The sequence below is a fragment of the Zingiber officinale genome, chromosome 10B, assembly GCF_018446385.1.
Source record: "Zingiber officinale cultivar Zhangliang chromosome 10B, Zo_v1.1, whole genome shotgun sequence".
Classification (NCBI taxonomy): domain Eukaryota; kingdom Viridiplantae; phylum Streptophyta; class Magnoliopsida; order Zingiberales; family Zingiberaceae; genus Zingiber; species Zingiber officinale.
In genome coordinates, this window is record NC_056005.1 from 3445991 (window position 1) to 3470626 (window position 24636).

At 40.7% G+C, this 24636-nt stretch overlaps 1 protein-coding gene across 1 annotated transcript; it reads left to right on the plus strand.

Annotated features, from left to right (window-relative positions):
- The first annotated feature begins 19903 nt into the window (after positions 1-19903).
- On the plus strand, positions 19904-24533 carry LOC122029741 (ribose-phosphate pyrophosphokinase 4-like). Its single transcript, XM_042588857.1, has 7 exons — positions 19904-20279; positions 21653-21968; positions 22978-23073; positions 23186-23254; positions 23334-23462; positions 23890-23980; positions 24074-24533. Exons 1-7 carry the CDS (start codon positions 20164-20166, stop codon positions 24205-24207), a joined length of 951 nt encoding a protein of 316 aa, XP_042444791.1. The 5' UTR covers positions 19904-20163; the 3' UTR covers positions 24208-24533.
- The last annotated feature ends 103 nt before the right edge of the window (positions 24534-24636 follow it).

A 24636-nucleotide genomic window follows, 5' to 3' on the forward strand; every position in this document is an offset into this window, starting at 1 on the left:
ATAGCCGATCGGCGTGGCTCTCGATCTTTAACGACGGTGCTCGTCGGCGCGGATGTTTATAGCCGATCGGCGCGGCTCTCGATCTTTAACGACGGTGCTCGTCGGCGCGGATGTTTATAGCCGATCGGCGCGGCTCTCGATCTTTAACGACGGTGCTCGTCGGCGCGGATGTTTATAGTCGATCGGCGCGGCTCTACGGTTTAACGTCTGGGCTAGACGGCCGTTAAGGCTAATTTTAACGCTTCCGTTCGGCGGAGCTTTTTGCCATCCTTTTTATCACTTGATTCCTTCCACCCAGCTTGGATAACGTACTCCTGTCCGAACGGCTCAGGGTCTACTTCGTCGAGCCTTTTGGCTCGGATAATATACCTCCGTCCGAATGGTACGGGGCCTTCGATCCTCGAGCGCTTGGCTCGACCCATTTACCTTCGGCCGAGCGGCGCGGGGCCTTCGTTCCTTGTTGACAATGCCTTATATTTGTTCTTTAGACTTTTCATTTCTGCATTTCAAGTATTCAGTCGAAAAATATACACAGGATGATTTACATAGGCACACCTTTCACCCCGCCCGGTAAGGCTGGAGGTGGTTCGCTCCACGGCCTATCTAGCTGCCGACCGTTCTCATCCTCCAAATAATACGCGCCCGAGCGGAGCTTTTCAATGATTTTGAAGGGACCTGCCCACGGAGCTTCAAGCTTGCCGACGTCGCCGACCGGCTTGACTTTCTTCCAGACCAGGTCGCCGACCTGGAATGATCTGGGAATGACGCGCCGGTTGTAGTTTTGCTTCATCCGTTGACGGTAGGCCATCAGCCGAACGGATGCTCTGGCTCGTTCCTCGTCGACCAAATCCAGCTCCATGTTCCTCCGCTCGGCGTTGCCTTCATCATAACATTGGACCCGGACGGACTCGACGCCGACTTCAACCGGAATGACCGCTTCGCCGCCGTACACCAGATGAAAAAGTGTAACGCCCGTTCCTTCCTTAAGAGTTGTTCGGATGGCCCATAAAACGCCCGGCACTTCATCCGGCCAACTTCCTCCCAAGTGGTCGAGCCGAGCGCGCAGAATACGGAGAATTTCCCGATTGGCTACTTTGGCTTGACCGTTGCTTTGGGGGTAAGCCACGGATGTGAAGTGTTGCTCGATGCCGTAGCTTTTGCACCAATCTTCTAGCACCTTCCCTGTGAACTGCCGCCCGTTGTCGGAAACCAGTCGGCGAGGGATACCGAACCTACAGATGATGTGTTGCCATATGAATTTTTTGACCATCTGTTCGGTGATCCTGGCTAGTGGCTCGGCCTCCACCCACTTGGAAAAATAATCGACCGCCACCAGCAAAAATTTCCTCTGCCCGGTCGCCATAGGAAATGGACCCACAATATTCATTCCCCATTGATCAAACGGACACGAAACGGTTGATGTCTTCATCTCCTCTGCCGGTCGGTGGGAGAAGTTGTGAGACTTCTGGCACGAAAGGCACGTAGATACTGTCCGAGTGGCGTCTATTTGCAAGGTCGGCCAAAAGTACCCAGCTAGCAGGATCTTCTTAGCTAGTGATCGTCCGCCCGGATGTCCGCCGCACGATCCTTGATGTACCTCTTGGAGGATGTAAGCCGAGTCTTCCGAGCTCACGCATTTTAATAACGGGCGAGAGAAAGCCTTCTTGTAGAGCTGATCGCCGATGAGTGTGAACCGACCGGCCCTCCTCCTGAGCAGATGGGCTTCATCCCGATCGGCTGGTGTGGCTCCCGAGCGGAGGAACTCTATGATGGGTGCCCTCCAGTCGCTTGGAAATGTGAGGCCTCCCATCCGGTCGACGTGCGCCACCAGCAGTACTTTTTCAATTGGTTGCTGAATGGCGACTGGCGTTATAGAACTTGCTAGTTTGGCCAACTCATCGGCTGCCTGGTTCTCCGTTCGGGGAATCTTCTGAATAAGAACCTCTCGGAAAGTAGCTTTAAGTTTTTCAAAGGCCTCAACGTAGAGTTTAAGCCGAACGCTGTTGATTTCAAAGGTGCCAGAAAGTTGCTGAGCGGCCAACTGTGAATCCGAATAGAGAGTCACCCGACCGGCTCCCACATGCCGTGCTGCCTGCAATCCGGCTATGAGGGCCTCATACTCTGCTTCATTGTTGGTGGCTTTGTTGTCCAGCCGGACGGATAGGTGCATCTTTTTTTCTTGAGGTGAGAGCAGCAATATTCCAATCCCACTTCCGAGTCGAGTGGAAGACCCATTCACATATATTCTCCACATAGCTTCCGGCTCTGGCCTTTGCACTTCCGTCACAAAATCAGCCAAGGACTGCGCTTTGATCGCCGAGCGGGGCTGATATTGGATGTCGAATTCACTTAGTTCTGTCGTCCACTTGATGAGCCGTCCGGACGCTTCTGGATTCAACAGTACTCTTCCTAGTGGACTGTTCGTCCGGACAATGATGGTGTGAGCCAAGAAATATGGTCGGAGGCGCCGAGCGGCTAGAAACAAAGCAAAGGCTAACTTCTTGAGCCCGGTGTAACGAGATTCGGCATTTTTTAAAATGTGGCTCAGAAAATACACCGGCTGTTCCTCGCCGCTGGACCTTACAAGTGCCGAGCCTACAGCATGCTCGGTTGAAGACAGGTAAATATAAAGTGACTCACCCTCGATCGGCTTGGCTAGTATAGGCAGAGAATTAAGATATGTCTTCAATTCTCCGAACGCTCGGTCACATTCTTCATCCCACTAGAACTTAGTAGCTTTGCGCAGGATCTTGAAGAATGGTAGGCTCCGGTCGGCAGTTTTGGAGATGAACCGGGACAATGCGGTTATCCGACCGGTCAAACGCTGCACTTCCCTTGTATTTCTTGGAGGCGGCATGTCTTGTAGAGCTTTCACCTTGCTGGGATTGGCTTCAATTCCCCGCTCGGTCACTATATACCCCAAGAAACGCCCTCCTTTTGCTCCGAACAGGCACTTCTGGGGATTTAGCTTGACTCCATATTTGCGCAGCGTTCGGAAGGTTTCTTCCATGTCCTTGAAGAGATCGGCCGCTCGAGCGGATTTGATAAGAATGTCGTCCACATAGACTTCCAGATTCCGCCCGATCTGCTCCCTGAACACTTTGTTCATCAAGCGTTGATAGGTGGCCCCGGCATTCTTCAATCCGAACGGCATCACATTATAGCAATATGTGCCGTCGGCCGTTACGAAGCTTACTTTTTCTTGATCTTCCCGGGCGAGCGGCACTTGATGATAGCCTTGGTAGGCGTCGAGCATACAAATTAATTCGCAGCCGGCCGTAGAGTCCACCAGCTGATCTATCCGGGGCAGAGGATAAAAGTCCTTGGGGCATGCTTTGTTCAAGTCCCGAAAATCAATGCAGACCCTCCACTTGCCGCCCGGCTTGGAGACTAATACTACGTTAGCCAACCAACTCGGGAACTGTACTTCTCGTATATGGCCAGCCTCCAGAAGCTTCTCGACTTCCGCCCGGATGATAGAGTTCTGCTCGGCACTGAAATATCTTTTTCTCTGCTTTATCGGCCGAGCGTCCGGTCGGACATGCAACTCATGCTGCGCTATGCTCGGCGAAATTCCGGGAAACTCATGTGTCGACCAGACGAATACATCATGATTTCGTCGGAGGCATTGGATCAGCTCCTCCTTTTGCTTCTCCTCCAGATCAGAGGCAATAAAAGTTGTAGCCTCCGATCGGGTCGGGTGAATCTGCACTTCCTCCTTTTCTTCATAAATCAGAGAGGGTGGCTTTTCAGTGATGGCATTTACCTCGATTCGAGGCACCTTCCGAGCGGAGTTGGATTCTGCTCGGACCATCTCGATGTAGCATCGCCGAGCTGCTAACTGGTCTCCCCGTACTTCTCCCACCTTGTCTTCGACGGGGAACTTCATCTTCTGGTGGAAGGTTGAGACGACCGCCCGGAATTCGCTGAGCGCCGGTCGTCCCAAAATGACGTTGTAGGATGAGGGAGAGTCGATCACCACAAAGTTTATTGTCCTGGTCCTCCTGAGCGGCTCCTCTCCCAGCGAGGTAGCCAGCCGGATCTGTCCGACCGGCTGAACTTCGTTGCCCGTAAACCCGTAGAGCGGGGTCGTCATGGGCAGCAGCTCGGCTCGATCAATTTGCAGCTGATCAAACGCCTTCTTAAATATGATGTTGACCGAGCTCCCTGTGTCAACAAACACGCGGTGAATAGTGTAATTGGCTATTACCGCTTTAATGAGCAGAGCATCATCGTGGGGCACTTCAACTCCTTCTAAGTCCCCGGGCCCGAAAGTGATTTCCGGTCCACTTGCCCGCTCTTGGCTGCAACCGACTGCGTGGATCTGGAGCTGCCGGACGCCCGCCTTTCTGGCTCGGTTGGAGTCTCCTCCGGTCGGCCCACCAGCAATAACATTGCTCTCGCCCCGGGAAGTATTGCTCCTATTTTCCTCTTCTCGAGTGGACGGTCGGGACCGTTCTCTGGACGCCCGGCGATTCTCCTGTCTCAGAGATCGGTGCCGATCGGGCGTTTGTTGATGTCGCCTCTCGGTGCGGGTCCGGTCGGCCTCATGGGTCCTTTGTCTCCTGTCGATGGGAGGAGACCGTCATTCGGCATTCCTGGGAACGAGATTAGCCACGAAGGGAAGACTTCGACAATCCCTCGTGTTGTGCGTATCCGTCCGGTGGAAGGAGCAGAACATAGGGGTCCATCTCTTCTTTGGCTTGGGTCGAGCGACAGCTACCTCTTGTACTTGGGACCTCACACGAGGGGAGTGGATTGCTTCGGCCCTTGGTCCTCTCGGCGGTTGATGAGCGGCCAAGGGTCTCCGCTCGGCTGGAGGAGCCCGTTCGGTTGGTGTTTCTTTTTTCCTGGCTGCCTGCGCTTCCTCCACGTTGATATATTCATTGGCCCGGTGTAGCATATGATCATAATCTCGGGGCGGCTTTCGGATGAGCGACCAGAAGAAGTCCCCATCCACAAGGCCTTGCGTGAAGGCATTCATCATCGTCTCCGATGTGGCCGTTGGAATATCCATCGCCACTTGGTTGAATCGCTGGATGTAAGGTCGAAGAGATTCTCTCGGCTCTTGCTTGATGGCGAACAAGCTGACACTTGTCTTCTGATAACGCCGACTGCTGGCGAAGTGGTGGAGGAAGGCCGTTCGGAAGTCCTTGAAGCTAGTGATGGATCCGTCCGGCAACCTCCGAAACCACCGTTGAGCCGATCCCGAGAGAGTGGTAAGAAAGACTCGGCACTTTATTCCATCTGTATATTGATGGAGCGTAGCTGTGTTATCGAACTTACCCAGATGATCATCCGGGTCTGTTGTTCCATTATACTCGCCGATCGTCGGAGGCACGTAGTGCTTGGGCAGGGGGTCTCGCAGAATAGCCTCCGAAAATTGGCGATTGATCCGCTCGGGAGATGAGTCCGCTCGGGGAGCTTTCCCCTTTCGGTCGTCTCGCCTAGGTATTTCGTCCGAAGAAGATCCTCTATCTCTCCGAGCTGGTACGGCTTCAGGGGTGCGAAATAAGGCCCGATGGAATGCGACGGTGGCTTGAGGTGCCTCCGCTCGGCCACCCGACGCCGATGTTGCTTGTTGCTCCGGCCGCTCGGCTGATGCTTTTTGTTTTTGCTCCATAAGTTTGGCGGCCCTCATCTCGACCAGAGCGTCGAGTTCTTCTGTTGAAAGCGCCACCGTGTGTTGTCGTCCAGCCTCGTCCATTGTTCTCGTTCGGATGCAGGTGCGTTCCCACAGACGACGCCAATTTGATCCTGTCCGAACCAGGGGTCAACGAATGCTGGGGATGTGGCGCTCCCTGCTGGATCCTCGAGGGCTCCGGCGAACCTGCACAGAAATCGGGCCGGGGAGATCCCGGCGGCGACCCTCCGACGCTCAAGTCAGGCGAGGAATAGATGAAGAAGGTGGCTGCAGAATGAAGACTCGCGTACCTTCGGTTGAATAAGTGGAGGCCTTATATAGACTTCTGAGGAGGCTGATGCACATACACCGAGGCACACACACGTGTCCTCAGCCCATACCAAGTATGGGCTTGTCAGAGGAGCTTGCCTGACTCCTTACTGCTACAGTACGAGCACGTCTTTGATGGGACAGTGAGCCCATGTCCTAAGATCCTGCGTATCATCTGCTGTCAGAAGATGTTTCTATCCTTGCCTTTTCTTACTCCCCGTCGAGCGTCCGACCGGTCGGCGGTTTCCTCGCGTCCTGCCGGTCGGATGTGATGGTCCGCTCGGGAGCTTCCTGGTCATGCTCTGGACTGTTCGCAGTGTTGATGTTTTATTCCTTCGGCCGAGCAGGCCCTCCGCTCGGCCTTACCTACTGTTCATCATGCGCGTCAGAACCCCGACTCCGGCGGGGTGTATTGCTTCCGCTCGGAAGCTTCAGCCGGTCGTCGCCCTCCTTATCCGCTCGGCCAAGCTTATGGTTGGCCTTTTGCCTTTGGACCTCCTCGCGGCGTTGACTCTGCTAAATGGGGTCCCCCATTCTTACTGCCGGATCAATAGTTGTTGCCCACCGAAAGCGGTCAAGGACCGCGGGCCTTCGAGTAGGAGTCGTCATAGGCTCCGAACGAAGTAAAACATCTGCGTCGTTCTGTGCTTGCTTTACTTTTTCCGCTGCGTTACTTAATTTTACGATTCCGATATTTCGAAAAATGAAATAGCCACGAGCGCTATTCACCCCCCCCCCTCTAGCGCTTTCGATCCATCAATTGGTATCAGAGCGGGGTCATTTTGAATCGGTGCAACCACCATTCAAAATACTTTTCGTGGTATTTTCAGATTTTTCGGAGTTGATTAGAATTTAGCTTCATAGCTAGATTCTAATTTTTTTTTCGAATCGACTTTTCTGCTCGGAGTTGGTGCAGCACCACCAGAGTTCGTGATCCATTTTCTTCCTTCCACACTACTAAGCCAGGACCAAGTCCTAGAACATTTTTTTCAGTTATTTCCATTTTTAGGTTGATCTGAAATGGCCCTTCAAGAAGGCTCCAGTACAACCCGCCCTCCGCTATTCACCAGAGATGACTTCGGGTACTGGAAGGGTCGGATGGAGGCATATCTCCAGACTCACTTTGAAGTCTAGATGATTGTCAAAACCGGACTCCAACTACCAACTGATAATGACGGCAAACCACTACCATACGAGGACTGGGACGCATCTCTGATTAAAAAGGTGGAAGCTAATGCCAAGGCAACCTGCACCCTCCAGTGCGGCCTATCAAAAGAAGAACTCAACCGCGTCGGCCCCTTCAACAGTGCCAAAGAGTTGTGGGAGAAGCTCATTGAACTTCACGAAGGGACATCCGACACCAAAGTAAGTAAAAGAGACTTAATTTTCAATAAATTATTTAACATCAAATTGCAGGAAGGTGAATCAGCTGCCCAACTCCATGCTCGGATTCAAGATCTGCTCAATGGTCTTCATGCAATTGGACAGAAGGTAGACAATCGAGACATCATAAGGTATTCTTTAAATGCTTTTCCAAGGAACTCCTTGTGGGCATCCATGGTAGATGCCTACAAGGTCTCCAAAGACTTGTCTACCATTAAGTTAGATGAACTTTTTGCAGAATTTGAACTTCACGAACAGACTAATGCACGCCCGACCGAGAAAGGGAGGGCTTTGGCTGTAGGAACAGGGGGAACGGGCGAATCAAAAAACAAGCGCAGTCAGAAGAAGAACCAGAATCGGAAGACGATGATGAACTTACAACCGAAATAGTCAACTTGGTAAAGAAGCTCTGCAAAAAGAAGGGCTTCAACAAAAAGGATGTCAGAAAGGCCATCCAGTCTAAAGAAGCCCAACCAAGCTCGAAGGTTAAATTCAAAGTGACCTGCTACGGGTGCAATCAGAAAGGGCACATCAAGGCTAACTGCCCGAACCAGAAGGATCCAAAGAAACCAAAGAGAAAGAAGGCATTGAAGGCAACATGGGACGAGTCTTCCTCCGAGGAATCCGACGACGAAGAACTAGAGCAGACTAACTTTCTTGCATTGACAGCCCGGGACTACACCAATGAATCCGGAAGCGAGGACGAATCGGAAGCCGAGTCCAAGAGAAGTCACGGATCCGCATCCGTTTCCGAAGGGTCAAACCCCTCTGTAAGTCAAAATAGGTTATATTGCATAATCAATTATTTAATGCATAAAGTAGCTAAATCCAAAATTCGAATCAAGTCGCTTCTAAAGGAGGTAACACTCCTTAAAGAGACGACTAATAACGAATCCTTGACTGATCCAGTTCAGACTAGAACCTCAACTCAAGTTCAAAAACTTGAGGAAGAGAATTCCAACCTGAAAAGTCAAGTCAAGGATTTGAAGACAACCGTAGAACGATTTTCCTTGGGATCCAAGAATCTTAACTTGATTCTTGGAACACAAAGGGCAATTTACAATCGAACTGGACTAGGATACAAAACGAAAAATAAATATAGGTCATACCTATCTCTCATACAAAGAACAAATAGAAAAATGGTCCAAGCATGGGTTGCCAAGTCCAACCTGATCAATCAAGTTGGACTTGGACAGTATTGGGTCCCTAAGGATCAAATACATTACCTCAATAGACCTTATCGAGGCTATGATCCAGGGGGAGCTAAAACAATTCAAATTCGAAATTAATTATTATTCAAAATTCAAATTCGAAATTAATTATTAAAATTTAAAATTCAAAATTCAAATTCGAAATTAATTATTATTCAAAATTCAAATTCGAAATTAATTATTAAAATTCAAAATTCAAATTCGAAATTAATTATTAATTATTCAAAATTCAAATTCGAAATTTATTATTAATTATTCAAAATTCAAATTCAAAATTAATTATTAAAATTCATAATTCAAATTCGAAATTAATTATTAAAATTCACAATTCAAATTCGAAATTAATTATTAATTATTCAAAATTCAAATTTAAAATTAATTATTAAAATTCAAAATTCAAATTCGAAATTAATTATTAAAATTCAAAATAAAAATTCGAAATTAATTATTAAACTTAAAATTTAAAATTATTAAAAATTCGAAATTAATTATTAAACTTAAAATTCAAAATTATTAAAATTCGAAATTAATTATTAAACTTAAAATTCAAAATTCAAAATTAATTATTAAAATTCAAAATTCGAAATTAATCATTCAAAATTCAACATTTGAAATCAATTATTAAAATTCAATTTCAAAAATTCGAAATTAATTCAAAAATCCAAAAATCAAAATAGAAGGAGGGTCCAGAATAGCTGGCAACTCCGAAATCTATTTACCCGACTGGGTAACCGAACTTAATCTACCCGAAATGGGTAAACAAGAGTAGATTACCCGACAGGGTAAGTAAGGATAGATTAAAAGGGTTAGATTTAACTTGAAACACAGTACTAGTGAAGTTTTTGGATGATAGTACGTTGGGGAAGCTTGGGCATCGCATGTCTAGGAAGATATGGCTTCGACCTGGTGCATTTGGCCAAGTGGAACTAACCGAAGCTACCCTTAAATGGATCCTAACTAGTTAGACCAAAGGTTCAGTATTAAGTTCAATGGATAGAACTATTTGGAAAACCTCAAAGACATGATTACTTTAATGAGTTCCTTGTAACTCACCATAGCCCAGAAGTTTATCCAAAGAATGCTTACTTGTTGAACCCAAAGCTAAACCTGAATCTAACACAAAGTTAAACCAGACCCTTAAATTGAACCTCAATTCATCTCACAAAAATTATAGGATTCCTTGATTGAAAATTCAGATTGGGTGAGATGACTAATTAATTAAAAACAAACTGATAATTAATTCAAATTCAAATTAATTTCAAAATTACTTCAAAACTTAATTTTAAAATTCTTTTAAAAGTCCTTTAAAAATTATTTTGAAAACCATTTTAAAAATTATTTTAAAAGTCCTTTAAAAATATTATTTAATTAATTTCATAATGTTATTCAATTAATTTAAAAGGGTTTAAAAATCTTTAATTCTCAAAATTATGATTGCAAATGTTAACTCCATCTCACGCTCACTCATATGCTAAACATGCTTGTTTATCTAGAATGAGTGAGATGGAAAGATAGGAAAATTATTTTTTAACCTTTCATGCTTGGACTCCTGAACTCAAAGAATTTATTAAGGCATTTATTAAGGGGAAGTGATTTTAAATTAGTTTTAAAATTAGTTTTTCGTTAAAATAAAATTTTAACTTGACCTCAAAATTAAAAACTATTTTTTACTTATCTTCAAAAATTCAGGTTATTCTTATCTTAACTTTAAAATTGAAATTATTTATGACCTGGCTTTTAAATTATAACTCTTCTAGAATGTTTTCAAAGCTAAGCCTTTATGTAAAACCTCTTTAAGCTAAGTACTTAATCAATTCTTCTTTAACTAAGCTTAGTTAGACTATACTCTAAACTTAGCTATTTGGCAAGAAGTTTTCTCAAGGCAATCATTTTAAGCTGAATATATAGCTAAGTATTTTCAAATTTAGCTAAGTATTTTTTAAAGCTTTTTAAAAAAAAAAAGCTAAGTGTCTCTCAAAGCAATTGTTTTCAAATGCTAAGTTTTGCTGAAAATGCTAAGTATTTTCCAAAGCATTCTCAAAATTTCATCAAAACAATTTTTTTTTAAAAAACTAAGTCTTTTTAAGGTTAAATACTTAACAAAACTATTATCTTCATAAATTTAGCTAAGTCTTTGATAAAAGTATTTTAAATTTACAAATCTTAGCTAAACTGAGTCTTGATCAATTTTTTTTTGCTAAACTCCTTTTTTTTAAAGTGTTTAGTTACTTGTTAAAGACAAAAATAACCTTATCTTAGCTAAAAGTATCTCTCAAACTAAAGGAAATGGAAATAATAACTTTAAGCATGCTTGTACTTAAGGGATCTGATACCTGATCAAAACAAATCTTAACTCATGTTTGGACCTTAGGGCTCTGATACCTTACTAAAATAAAATTGGTAAACTATTAAGCACTAAGGCTAACGCTTCTCCTGTGCCTTCGGTATCTTTGAAATTCAAAAAGTTTTTCAAATTTAAAACTTTCAAGTCTCTTCTATTTAAATTTTTTTTTCTGTTAGAAAATTCACTAAGCTAAAAAGAGCTGAATATATCACAACGAAAAATCTCCTCTAGCAAAATCAATGCTTTGTCTTGAAACGTTAAGTTTTTCAAAACTAGCTTATTTTTTATATATGGCAAAGGGGGAGAGTAGAGAAATTCAAAGGGAAAAATTCAAAGGGAACAAAAATCCAAAGGGGAGGTCAAATTAAGGGGGAGTTTGTAATGCTATTTTTTTCCTTGTACTTATACCTTACTGCATATTATTACTTAACTTTGAATTTCGATTGCCATAATCAAAAAGGAGGAGATTGTTGGTGCGGGAAGCATCCGACGATCGAACCTAAGTTTTGATAATGGCAAAGGATTCAAAGTTAAGGTTTGTGGTGATCTAACATGTTGAATAAGTGTTTCAGGAAAGTCCTAGCTGCGGTTAGGCAAATGGAAAATCCTAAGGGGTGGTAATCTTAGATCCTAGGGGCGGTAACCCTAGGTGAAGGAAAACCCTAAGGGGCGGCAACCTTAGATCCTAGGGGGCGGTAACCCTAAGTGAAGGAAAACCCTAAGGGGCGGCAACCTTAGGTCCTAGGGGGCGGTAACCCTAGGTGAAGGAAAACCCTAAGGGTGCGTTTGGTTCGGGGTTATTCTTGATAACCTTGGTTATCCATCCAAAGTTATCAACAAAAACCTTGTTTGGTTTAGGTATTCGATGATTCCCAAGTAATGTTCCATGCCCGACACGTCAGCAAAAGGGTCATGCAGCCCGGAATCGGAAAACCTCAGAAAACTAAGGTTTTTGTTGATTCCGGGGTTAACGAATTTTTTTTACCAAAAATACCCTCCGATAAGAAAAAACATGAAAAAAAGAGAAAAAATGTAAAAAAAATAAAAAAATGTTTTAAAAAATTTTAAAAAATATATTTTTTTAAAAAAAAAAAATTTAAAAAAAAAAATTTAAAAATAAAAAATAAAAACTTTTAAAATAAAAAATTTAAAAATTTTAAAAAATTTAAAAATTTAAAAATTTTAAAAAATTTAAAAATTTTAAAAAATTTAAAAATTTTAAAAAATTTAAAAATTTTAAAATTTTAAAAAATTTAAAAATTTAAAAATTTAAAAATTTTTAAAAATTTAAAAAAAATTTAAAAATTTAAAAATTTTTTAAAAATTTTAAAAATAAAAATAAAATAAATAAATAAAAATTAAAATGTAAAAAAATAAAAAAAATATAAATATAAATAATATAAAAATATAAAAACATTAAAAAATAAAAAAAACACATAAAAAAGTAAAAAAATATACAAGGAAAAAGAAAAGTAAAAAAACATTAAAAAATAAATAAATAATAATAATAATAATATTATGTATAGTTGGTTTTGTAACTGAGGGTAATACGGTAAAATATTAAACTAGGGTATTCATTAAAACATTCAAACAAATAAGCTTTTGTTGCATTACCTAAGTTGAACCAAACAACATTTGGTTATGTTTTATTCCCTATAACCTTGGTTATGTGATTACCTGGTAATCATATAACTAAGGTTATATATGATGACTTGAACCAAACGCACCCTAAGGGGCGGCAACCTTAGGTCCTAGGGGGTGGCAACCCTAGGTGGAGAAAAACCCTAGAGGGCGGTAACCCTAGGTCCTAGGGGGTGGTAACCCTAGGCAGAAAGTCCAGTTGGTCTGGAGGACCGGACTGGCATCAGGTAATCTCTCCTGAGGGGAGTAGGTGAGGACGCGTTCCCCGTAGAGGGAACAGTAGGCGTCGGGTCGACCTAGGGTTTCCGGTTGGGAATCCGAAGTCAGACTCGGACAGTCCGAAGACTGTCAGTTCTTCTTTACTATATTTTATCAGATTCTAACACTGTCTTGCAGGGTATTTGCTCGGACTAACCTTGTTTTGCAGGAGAGGAACCTGTTGGAAAAAGGTGGTCCGGGCGCCCGGGATGGATCCGGGCGCCCGGAGGTCCAGGCGCCCGGGACCAAGTTTTATCCCTGCCGCGACTTCGCCACGTGGAGCATCCTGGTTGGTTGGCCACGTCACACTCCAGGCGCCCGGAAGGGATTCAGGCGCCCGGAATGTCATATAAAAAGAGGGTCGTGGGAGCAGCTAAACAACAACAAATTCTAAGCTTTCTTCTGTGAAGTGCTGCCAACGAGACGACCTTGAAGTGCTACTACTTGACGTCGACGACCCGAAGCTCGGACTCTTCGATCTTTTGTTGTCAATATCAGTTTACTTATTGCATTAATTGTAATTCAAATTGTAATCTTTCCGATATTATAGTTGTTGCCTACTGAAAGCGGTTAAGGACCGCGGGCTTTCGAGTAGGAGTCGCCATAGGCTCCGAACGAAGTAAAACATCTGCGTCGTTCTGTGCTTGCTTTACTTTTTCCGCTGCGTTACTTAATTTTACGATTCCGATATTTCGAAAAATGAAATAGCCACGAGCGCTATTCACCCCCCCTCTAGCGCTTTCGATCCATCAGGCGGAACATATCCGTTATCCAGAAAACATCCAATCTCCAAGTCACACACAACCATTATCTTGAGATTTCCATGTCTTGCTATTTACCCAGATTACATAATCATCATTTACATCAATATGAAAATTTCTAATCCCTTACAATGACCAATATGTCAAGAGCATATTCCATATTCAATATTCACATTCATTTCTATACATAACAGAAATGGGTCGACCAATGAATAACATCAAAAGATGTTAATTAAATATATTTAATCTTCCTTTTAAGCTAGAATCCATTCATTTCAATCAGTCATTTTCCTAATTTTGTTCTATAGATTGAATCATCTATAGTCATAGGATACATGCTAAAGTAGCAGACTCTAATTAAAACTTCAAGTAAACAGTTAAATAGTCACTAAGGGCAAAAACTGAGATTAACTTATAATCTCAAAGGTCTCACATAGTAGAGAAACAGGGATCCATTCTCCTACTACCCTTCTTGTCGCCATAGCACATGTAGTATGAATCATATGCTACGATGTTATTCTCTTTACTAAAAAGAGCGCATGTTTTTTTTTTCAAATTTTAACATCGTACAAATTTTGATCTAGACATACCTAATGTCTAATCCTGAATTCAACATATGAATTTCAATCTGACTTTCAACAGGTTTAGTAAATGGTGGGTTCATTTTCTTTGATCATTACATAAATGATCTGATTTTGACACAATTATCAAGGTGACCTTAACTTATAGGTATGTCTCTATTCACAGCTACATAAGATGTCTCATAAGTAACAATCTTACCTCTATTTATACTTAACAAATAAGTATGATTGTCCATGTGAGTGGATCAATCTCAACTTGCCAACATGCTCATCGAGACTTTAATCCAAAATGTAACAACTTATACACTGAATAGATCATGACATTTTACAACGTGTTACATTTTACGAAGTCACAAAGACTTCCCATTCTTTGAAATAATTCTTTAGTCAATGGCTTAGTATAAGGATCTGTAAGCATAATATGTGTAAGGATATACTCAACAATTATCATTTTCTTGTCCACAATATCCCTTACAAAATTATACTTAATTCTATATGTTTGCCTTTGCTGTGATTTTGGGATCCTCAGCTTGGTCATTACAGTACACTGTAACAGGACTTCCACTGTCCTCAGCAATCTTCAAATGCTTTAGGAACCTTTTTCAACTAGACAGATTGTTGCACAACTGATGCGCAAGCCACACAGCTTCTAATGTCGACAAGGTTACATAAGCCTACTTCTTGCTATTCCATGAGATGACACTACCATTTAGCAAGAAGGTATAGAGTGATGTGAATTTTCTGTCATCAATGTCTCCTTCCCAATCTGCATTTGTGTAGCCACTCAGGCTCATCTTAGATCCTTGAAAAACAAATACATAATCTGTTATCCTTTTAAGGCATTTAATTATCCTCTTCATCACTTTCCAGTGTCTTGATTCTGAGTTTAACTAGAAACGACTAACTAAGTCAACATCATAGCTTATATCAAGATAAGTACACAACATAGTGTACATTAAACTACCAATAAAACTGACATATGATTTTTTTATTCATTTCAACTATTTCCTTAAGAGTCTTGGGATACATACTTTTGCTTAAAATAGTATCTCTCGCTATAGGCGCCTGTTCGATATTACAATCTAACATATTGAAGTATTGTAGCATCTTAGTGATATAAGCTTCTTGAGACAAACCCAAAAGCTTTTTTGATCGATCTCTAATGATCTTCACTCCTAAGATGTACTCTGCTTCTCCCATATCTATTATGTCAAATTGTGATGAAAGCTAAGATTTGACTTCTATCACACACTTTATGTCACTTTCAGCTATTAGCATATCATCAATATATAATGATAAAATGACAAACTTTCCTTTTTCCTTTCTAAGGTAAACACAATTATTCTCATTGATCATTTCGAAACTATAAGACAAAATGACTTCATTAAATCTCATGTTCCATTGTCTTGACGCTTGCTTTAGCCCATATATAGACTTCCTAAGTCTACATACTCTATTCTCTTAGCCTTCAACAACATAACTTTCTAGATGTACCATATAGATTTATTCGTCAAGATTACCATTAAGGAAAACCATTTTTACATCCATCTGATGTAATTCTATGTCAAATTGTGCTACTATAGCTAGGATGACACATATTGACACAAACTTCACAATTGGGGAGAATGTCTCTTCAAAGTCAATACCCTTCATTTGGGTATATCCTTTTGCAACTAATCGAGCTTTGTATCAATTAATCGCTCCATCTTCTTTCCTCTTTATTTTGAGAATCCACTTATTCTCAGTAGCCCTTCGTCCCAGAGGAAGATCGACTAAATCTCAAACTTGATTCTTTCTCATTGACTCATTTTCTTCATCCATTGCAACTTTCCATTCTTTTCTAACTTAGCATCTCAAAGCTTCCTCAACTGTTCGAGGTTCCTCATCATCAACCGGGAGAATCATCAATGCCTCATTCTCAATATCAAACCTTCTCCAAGGAATAATCTGATGACTACTTTTTCGTAGGTTAGATTGTTGAGAATCTGACTCATTTAGTGGAAAATTACTCCCACTAGGTTGACTAGATTCAGGTATCTCCTGATTTGTTAATAAAAGAATATTATCCTCCTCCTCTATCTCATATAGAGGAATTGTCTTATTAACTTTACCTCGTGTTGGGAACTTAGTTTCAAGAAAAATAACATTTCTTGACTCTATTTTAGAGATGGTTCCAACCCTTAGAAGTCTCAGAATACCTTCATAAATATATACTTCTTACCTCTGGGTCCTAGTTTTCTATGTTCGTGAGTCTTATTATTAACGAAGGTAGCTGACCCCGAAGGTCTCAGATTACTTAAATTCGATTTTCTATCTGTCCAACGTTCATGTGGGGGTAGATGAAACTTACTTTGAAGACACTTTATTAAGTATATTGGTCGTAACTAATAATATATCTTCCCAATAGGAGATTGGCAAATTAGCTTGCATCATCATAGATCTAACCATTTCAAGAAGAGTCATATTTCTTCTTTCAGAACCTCATTTTGCTGTGGAGTTCCAGGGATAGTTAGCTGTCTAATAATCCCTTTCTCATTACATATTGTCTTGAACTGATCAGACAAATATTCACCTCCACGGTCAGTGCGCAAGGTTTTAACCTTACTTTCTAATTGATTCTCAACTTCGTTCAAGTAATGAATAAAGCAATCTAATGTTTCATATTTGTGAGAAATCAAATACATATGACCAAAACGTGTGAAGTCATCAATAAATGTAATGAAATAAGAACTCCCATTTCTAGTCTTCATATTCATTGGACCACAAATATCCAAATGAATTAATTACAATGGTGATTGGGAATCTAGATCCTAAGCTCTGTCCAATGTCCTCATTAGAACTAATCTAACTATACTGGGATTTCTTACCTATGTTTTGTTAATTTAAGCATATTTAATTTAATTTTAAACTTATTGATCAAACTCAGGTCTATTTGATCAAACCAATGTCTATTGGATTAAGTCTAACCCATTAGAACAAATCTAATCTTTTTGATCAAATCTGACACAATAGAACTAATTTGGTCATATTCAATTGATCCGGCGGTTAGAACAGGGGACCCCCATTCTAAGGGGTCAATGCCACGTGGAAGTCAAAGGGCCAGGTGGCCGACCGGAGAAGGATGGGCCGACCTCCCGGTCGGCCGACCAGTGAATAACCGATGGCAAAAGGCGCCCTGACAGAAGTCGGGATTCCGGCGCTCGATTGAACAGTAGCGAAGGGCCGAGCGGAAGGCCGAAGATAAGGTGACATACTGCTAGTAGTCCCCACAACACCTTACCGAGGATCTCCCCAGCTTACCGAGGCATACGAAGAGCCGAACGAGATGTAAGTGCCGTCCGGCCGAGTGTAAAATGATTGCCGGCCGGACGCCCCGTCCAGCCGGCCGGACGGACACCTCGTCATGGGGTAGGGAAAGAAGGACTATTTATATCTTATGACAGCTGTCAAGTCCTATAACTAGGTCATACTCCTAATCTGGCGACGAGGTGTTCTGCTGTCCCATCGAGAGCGTGCTTGGACTGTAGCAGTATGGTGTCAGGTAAGCTCTCTGACAAACACATACCGAGATATGGGCTAAGAACACGTGTTTGCCTCGGTATGTGTGCATGAGCTCTTTCACTGCTCTATATAAAGAGCCTTATACTTCGCCGAAGGTACGCGTTCTACAACTTTGGGAGCCACTTCTTCATTATTCGCTTGCCTGATTTGAGCGTCGGAGGGTCGCCGCCGGGAACCCCGTCCCGGCTCGACTTCTGTGCAGGTTCGCCGGAGCTTCGTACGACCAATCAGAGATTTACGCCAGCGACTTGGAGAGCGCCACGTGCCCAGCGTCCGTTGATTCAGCTTTCGGACAGGATCATCGATCATCCCAACTTACGTAATTAAAAATCATCCCAATTAATTCAATAATAAACTGAATTGGTTAAACCAACAAATGATTTGAACTAGATCTAGGTATCATTGAATCAAACTGGTCTGCTTAAATCAACTAATGATTTAAAAATAGACCTAGATTTGATTGGACAAGTTGGTATAGTTTAATTTTCAATTAATCGAACTTTGATTAATCAATTTTAATTGATTAAATAGTGAGCAATCGGTTCACGCATGATTAACATAATATACTATTCATGCATGAAATATTAATCGATTAAAACAATCGTTTTCAAACAGTGTTGACGGATGAACAGTAATTAATATTGTTCATCTTCGTTTAATTAATTATCTCAATCGATAAAAAAAAACTATTTGAATCGATTACTCCAATCGATTACATAGATTCACTGTACTTCGTTAGTTTAATCGATTGCACAGCTTCTTCTCTTCTCTGTCGCGATCACGACACTCTCTTCTTTTGCTGCGACGAACGTGATTATCGTTACATTCGATTATCAGCTTCCCGACATGGTCGCCGACACTCTCCGACCACGGATGCCGATAGCCAATAACTTCTTGGGGCTCAACAACTACGACAGATCGCAACTCAGTCGCGATCTTGCCTAGCGACAGCGGCAGAGAGATTTTCATTTCGACAAAGAGATTATTTCATGCTTAGGCATCGCTCTGATACCATTGTTGATAGTTCTAAGCATGAAAAATACAGAAATATGAAAACTGTAAACATTTACAGCAATCTCCCATAGATCTGCAATCGATGACAGAATATAATCTTCGGACTTGCTGTCGGAAGAGCGATCATGAACAAATCGAAAAGCTCTTCACGGTTCACAAACCAAATCCCTCTTTCAAGATTAGACAAACCAATCTTGAATGTTCTTCGTGTCCTTTTCAATCTTGTGCATATGGACGAATCTTGCACAGAGACATTTCATATGGGACGAACCCATTCTCTTTGAGTTTGCCCCAAAACTCGCACATTGCAAGTCCCCTCTTCCTTTCTCTTTTGTGCTCATCTCATTTTTTTTCACCTCTCATCAATTGCCTTGGATGCCTATTTTATAGAGGAAGATGAAGAGTTACTTAATCAGACAAAATATAATAAATGAGCTAGTTCCTTGGAGTTTATGGAGTGATGTTCAAGTATTTCAAGATAGAATAATGTTTTAAAGTTATTTTATTTTTAATGATATTTTTGAGTGTAGAAGTAGAATCACTGAAGTATTTTTGGAATTTTTAGGTGCAGAATCGCTGAATCGCTACCGAAGCATTTTGTTTATCAGGGGGTGATTCATAATGTAATTACAATTAGATTATATATGTAGTTTGGTCGTAATTAGTTACGATTTTTTTTTAGGTTTATCTTCCTTTTTAGGTTATAGTTTGAGTTGGGATAGACGGTCGGAGGCCACCTCTTGCTTGGCGTTCGATAGCTCATCCATCCATCCACTGTCGACGGTTTCCGACTACCCATCTCGATCCAAATTATAACCTACATAAAAAGATAAATTTTTAAAAAAATCATAATCAATTACAACTGAATTCACGACCATGATCTAATTATAATTATACTATAGACCATCCTCTAAAAAAAAAAAAAAAAAAAAAAAAAAAATCCAGAGAAGCTTTGGCCATTCATTTCGATGACCAACACTAGCTTATTCATATGACATGTTTTATCGCTGGCTTATTCATGATTAAGAAGGATCATAATTAGGAAATAGTATTTTTATAAAAATAATATATAAACGAATTTTCTTTTTAAAAATCTAGAATAAAATTATTTAGTAGTGAGAATTGATTCCCAAGCTCACTCGAATAGAAACCCAGCTAATTTGGAATAAAAGACGCCATCATATCTTATCCAAGATCAGCCGTAGATTTGCCCCAGCGCGCGCGTAGTGGAGCAGCCTTTCTCCGACGCTGCGCCGTGCATCACAGCAGACGGGGGCTACGACGCCTGAGAGCGCAGCGTCCATGATTTTAGTGGCTGCCATTTTTTTCTTGCCTTAATAGCGGCCAAAAAGATTTGACGTGGACGACCTAGGCCTTGATCTCTCCTCCTTTCTCACTCTATTTTTGTCCGAGGCCCGAGGGTGCGACCTTGGCGTCGGCGGTGGCGTTGTGGGCGATGGCTAAGAGAGCGAACAAGCAGGTAAATCTCTTCTACTGCGCCGAGTGCGAGGAGCTCGCCAGGAAAGTGGCCCATCACTCCGACGCCATCCAGCTCCGGACTATCTCTTGGAGGTAAATCTCCACCTCCTCTTTCTTGGATTCTTTGCACGGAAGATAGACTACTCGGCGAACTGGATCTTGTGGCTTCTGAGTTCAATGATTCGATCTTTATCCTCGTAGTTTGTATTTTTTTTTTCCTTTTTTGAGTGTAAATAGCGGAGCTAGGGTTTTGAATAGGCCTAATCCATTCTTTTTATCCTAAAGTTAGGTTTCGTTCTTCCTCCTTAGCGTTAGAGTTTTGTTGTTGTTGTTGTTGTTGTTGATAACTCCAAGCAAAATGGATTAGAAGGATCTGCTCTTCTGTTGCTATATATCATCGATAAACGTTTTTCATTTTCGTATCCTCTTCCGGAAGTTTGTCTAGGTTTAATGATGCATTGTAACAAAGCATGAGTGTGTCAATCTGTTATACCTTTCTTCTTCAGAAGAAGAATTTAACTTCTCATCCATTGTCGCAACTCGAACTAATAGGACGTATCCATTAACCATATAAGAAACCTAAACCATGTGTGGAAATGCTTAAGCAAAATCTATGGAAGTATTTGACCTATCTAGACATTCTCTGTTGGTTTCAATTTCCACGAAGGTTTGACATCCTCAAGGATCAAAGTCTATGGTATAGAAAATTGTCCCTTGTCAGCAGAGCAAAAGTCCAATAGCATACTCATTGTATTGAGCCCGCCAGTGAGAAAATGGACCCAATTGCAGTTCCATTTACAGGTACATATTGTTGCATCCCGACCAGCAAAGAGAATTGACCAATTATGTTTAATGTAAATTACCTGGTTGAAATGTTCATGGCCTAATTCCTGACTATAGACTTATTATATAATAAGTAGCCCACCAATGATGAAGGACAACAATCACGATCACATGTGAGAGGTCTTAGAACTCGGTAGAAGGCTACTAGTATAAATTCAATAACCAAAAACTTCATCAGGCTGTTGTTTATATGCTAACTATCCTAGAAATAGATGCTTTGCTAACTCAAGGTCATTTCCATGATTATGAAGAGGTTGTTTTGAAGTTGAGATGATTAGCCACTCTTAGTTATCTTTTGCTTTTTCTAAGAGAGTCAGGATTAAACACTCACATGTGAACCATAACCCATTGACATGTATGTTTTATCCATTTTTCTTCTTTTAAAATCCTCAATTATGTTTAAGTGCTACATCTTATAATATAAACTGTGCAATGTAGTGTAGCAACTCTATTCATTGGAAGTTGCGACAAATTTTCCATCTTGAGCTTCAACTGCCTGAGCTTTATTTTCTATACATACAACTAAGTGTTTTGTTCCTGTTCTTAAAAAATGTTAAAAGTTCATCTTGCTCAAATGTAATCTCAATTCAGACAATACTGATTTTTTTTTGTGATATTACTAGAAACTTTGATGATGGATTCCCAAATCTCTTCATCAACAATGCACATGACATTAGAGGACAACATGTTGCTTTCCTAGCCTCTTTCAGCTCGCCAGGAGTCATTTTTGAGCAGATATCTGCAATTTTCGCTTTACCTAAACTATTTATTGCTTCTTTCACCTTGGTATTACCATTCTTTCCAACTGGCTCTTTTGAACGGGTGGAAGAAGAAGGTGATGTTGCTACTGCATTTACAATGGCAAGAATATTATCAATGATTCCAAAATCCAGAGGTGGTCCAACAAGTGTTGTCATCTATGATATACATGCTTTGCAGGTTTGTCAAAGTTGTATCCTACTCATGTGACACTTTTGTAGGAATCTGGCATCATAACTAGTACCTCTGCGCGCTATATTTTTTTCAATATCACCAACAGCATGAACCTAATGTGAATGGAACAAATGGATGCTGTTAGTAGGTGCTCCATGTTTTTATTATAGCATTCATTTCTTAGTTCATGTATTGTTTTCTTTCCTCAGCTGGTTTGATAGGAAAGAAACAAATTTGTACTTGGAGAATGCTTATGTTTCTTGGAAAAAGAAATCAAATCTTAATAGACTTTCTTGGTTGAAGTATTTGCAATTTATGATTTAGCTTCTTTCCATTTATATTCTTGAACAGACATGTTATTTATTCAGTATTTTATATTCTTGAACACTGAATATGATGCATTAAAATAAAGTTTTAAACCTACTGTTCAGAAATCAACATATGTTACTGTTCAGAAATCAACATATGTTCCAGTGTTTGATATTTAAAATACAAGTGATCATGTTCTTCTACACTCTGAGGATATACTAAAACATGTTTTGCTACCTAATTACTTTGTCAAGCATTTGATCACTTCATACATTTCTTGTGTATGCAAGTACTTTTAAAATTGGATGTGTATCGGAGTACTTTTAAAATTGGATTGCATTCTTTTAGCTGGTTGACCTGTTACCCAGCAATGCTGTCTGAAACCTTGATAAACAATTTCTTTTACAGAAACCGAAATAATAATAACCCAAAAAGGGTTACCAAGATGCTTCTGGTTTTATAAATTTCTGTGTTTTAACCGTTTGTATTTATCAGTTCTGCTGCAAAATGACTGGCCTTTTTTGTTTGGTTCCACTTAGGTTTTGACAAATTAGTTGACACTGAAAATTTTGCCGAGAGGTTAACCCTTTCATAGCATTGAGTGATTGTTAACAAATTACTTTAAGCTGCATATGATGTGTAATTTTTTGTTGGAAAATTATTTCTTGTCAAATCTTTCTTATATCATCGCTTTCATTTTTCTCAGGAAAGATTTTACTTCGGTGATGATGTCTTGCCCTGCTTTGAAACTGGTATTCCTTTGTTGTTGCAGCGCCTACACAAACTTCCAGATGCAGAGAATGTATATAACTTTGAAATTTGTTGTTTTACAATTAAAAGATCTAATATAATAATTCTTCTTATATATACCCATAATTGGTCCACTGATTCATCAATAACCTTCATTCACATAGATCACTATAGCATTCCCAGATGATGGTGCATGGAAGAGATTTCACAAGCTATTGTTGCATTTCCCAATGGTTAGTGTTGGTCAGAAACAGTGCTATTGTTAAAATTATTGGCTGTTTTCTAATTGGGAATTCAATTTTGGAATAACAGGTGGTCTGTGCAAAGGTTCGCGAGGGTGACAAAAGAATAGTTCGAATTAAAGAAGGAAACCCTGAAGGCCGGCATGTTGTTATTGTTGATGATTTGGTACAATCTGGTGGGACACTTATTGAATGCCAGGTATTAATAGTGATCCTGCCCATGGATAGATAATGACTTTCAATTCTATATTTCCTGATTGACTGGATCATGTCATCGAGAAAAGAGAATGTTAAGCTTATTATCACACAAAATACTAATACCGCAGGTTTACTATATTACTGTGTTTTTATCTTATTTGGTAAACTAGTATAACTCAGCAGTGACTGGAGTTTGTGCACAAATCAACTCAGAGAAATTATATATGATCACCCTCTTTTGTTATACGGGTTTAGTTTTACTTCATTGTTCTTTGTGTCATATGATTACTAGATCATGTACTATATGCTATTTCTTTCCAAAAGCTGATCTAGTTTTCATGCAATAGTGAAACGATGACCTTATTTGTCATCTGCCACTGTCTAATATCCATGAACTTCGAAGCTCAATTTGGTTTACTGACTAACAGAAGGTCTTGGCTGCACATGGTGCTGGGAAGGTCAGTGCGTATGTCACTCATGGCGTGTTCCCAAACAAATCGTGGGAGCGATTTCTGCACAGTAATGCTACTATGTGCTCATTTTCATTGCTGTATTTTTTGTTCATCCTTAATGATTTCATGGTTCTAATCTACTACTGTTTATCTTTTACAGAGGGATCAGAATACCAATTTGCTCACTTTTGGATAACTGACTCATGCCCACTGACAGTGAAGGCCATTACTGATAAGCCTCCTTTTGAGGTCCTCAGCCTTGCTGGCTCGATTGCTGATGCCCTTCAGATCTAAAGTTCAATCAAAACCCTGCTAGATTGTAGTTGCAGGCTTGTGATCTTCCAAGTGTTCAAATGAACTGACTTTATTTTCATGGAATGATCCTCAATAAATGATTCTCAGATCAGTGGATCTCTGTATACGAATGTTCAAGTTCTGTCACTGTTTGCACTCTTTAGTAGGGTGAAAAAAATGGTTTCGCCAGTTCGTCCGAGTTGATTTGATCTTTTTTTCCCTTCGGATCGACTAATGTTGTTGTTGTTGTTGTTGTTCAGAATTAATTGAGAGAATTTCTGGCTGTTGTGACTTTTATCTGCTAATCTAGAACAAAGTTGCTTGTCTGCGCAGTGTGATAAAATAATAAGCCATCATTTGTTTATATCATGTATTTATATCTTACAATTTGATTAATTTTGAAATAGAAGATACGGTCTCATATTTTGT

Coding starts and splice junctions, on each gene's coding strand:
- LOC122029741 (XM_042588857.1), top strand. CDS start 20,164: ATGGCTAAGAGAGCGAACAAGCAGGTAAATCTCTTCTACTGCGCCGAG. Junction 23,074..23,185: donor AACTTCCAGATGCAGAGAAT/GTATATAACTTT, acceptor TCATTCACATAG/ATCACTATAGCATTCCCAGA. Junction 23,981..24,073: donor GTGGGAGCGATTTCTGCACA/GTAATGCTACTA, acceptor TATCTTTTACAG/AGGGATCAGAATACCAATTT.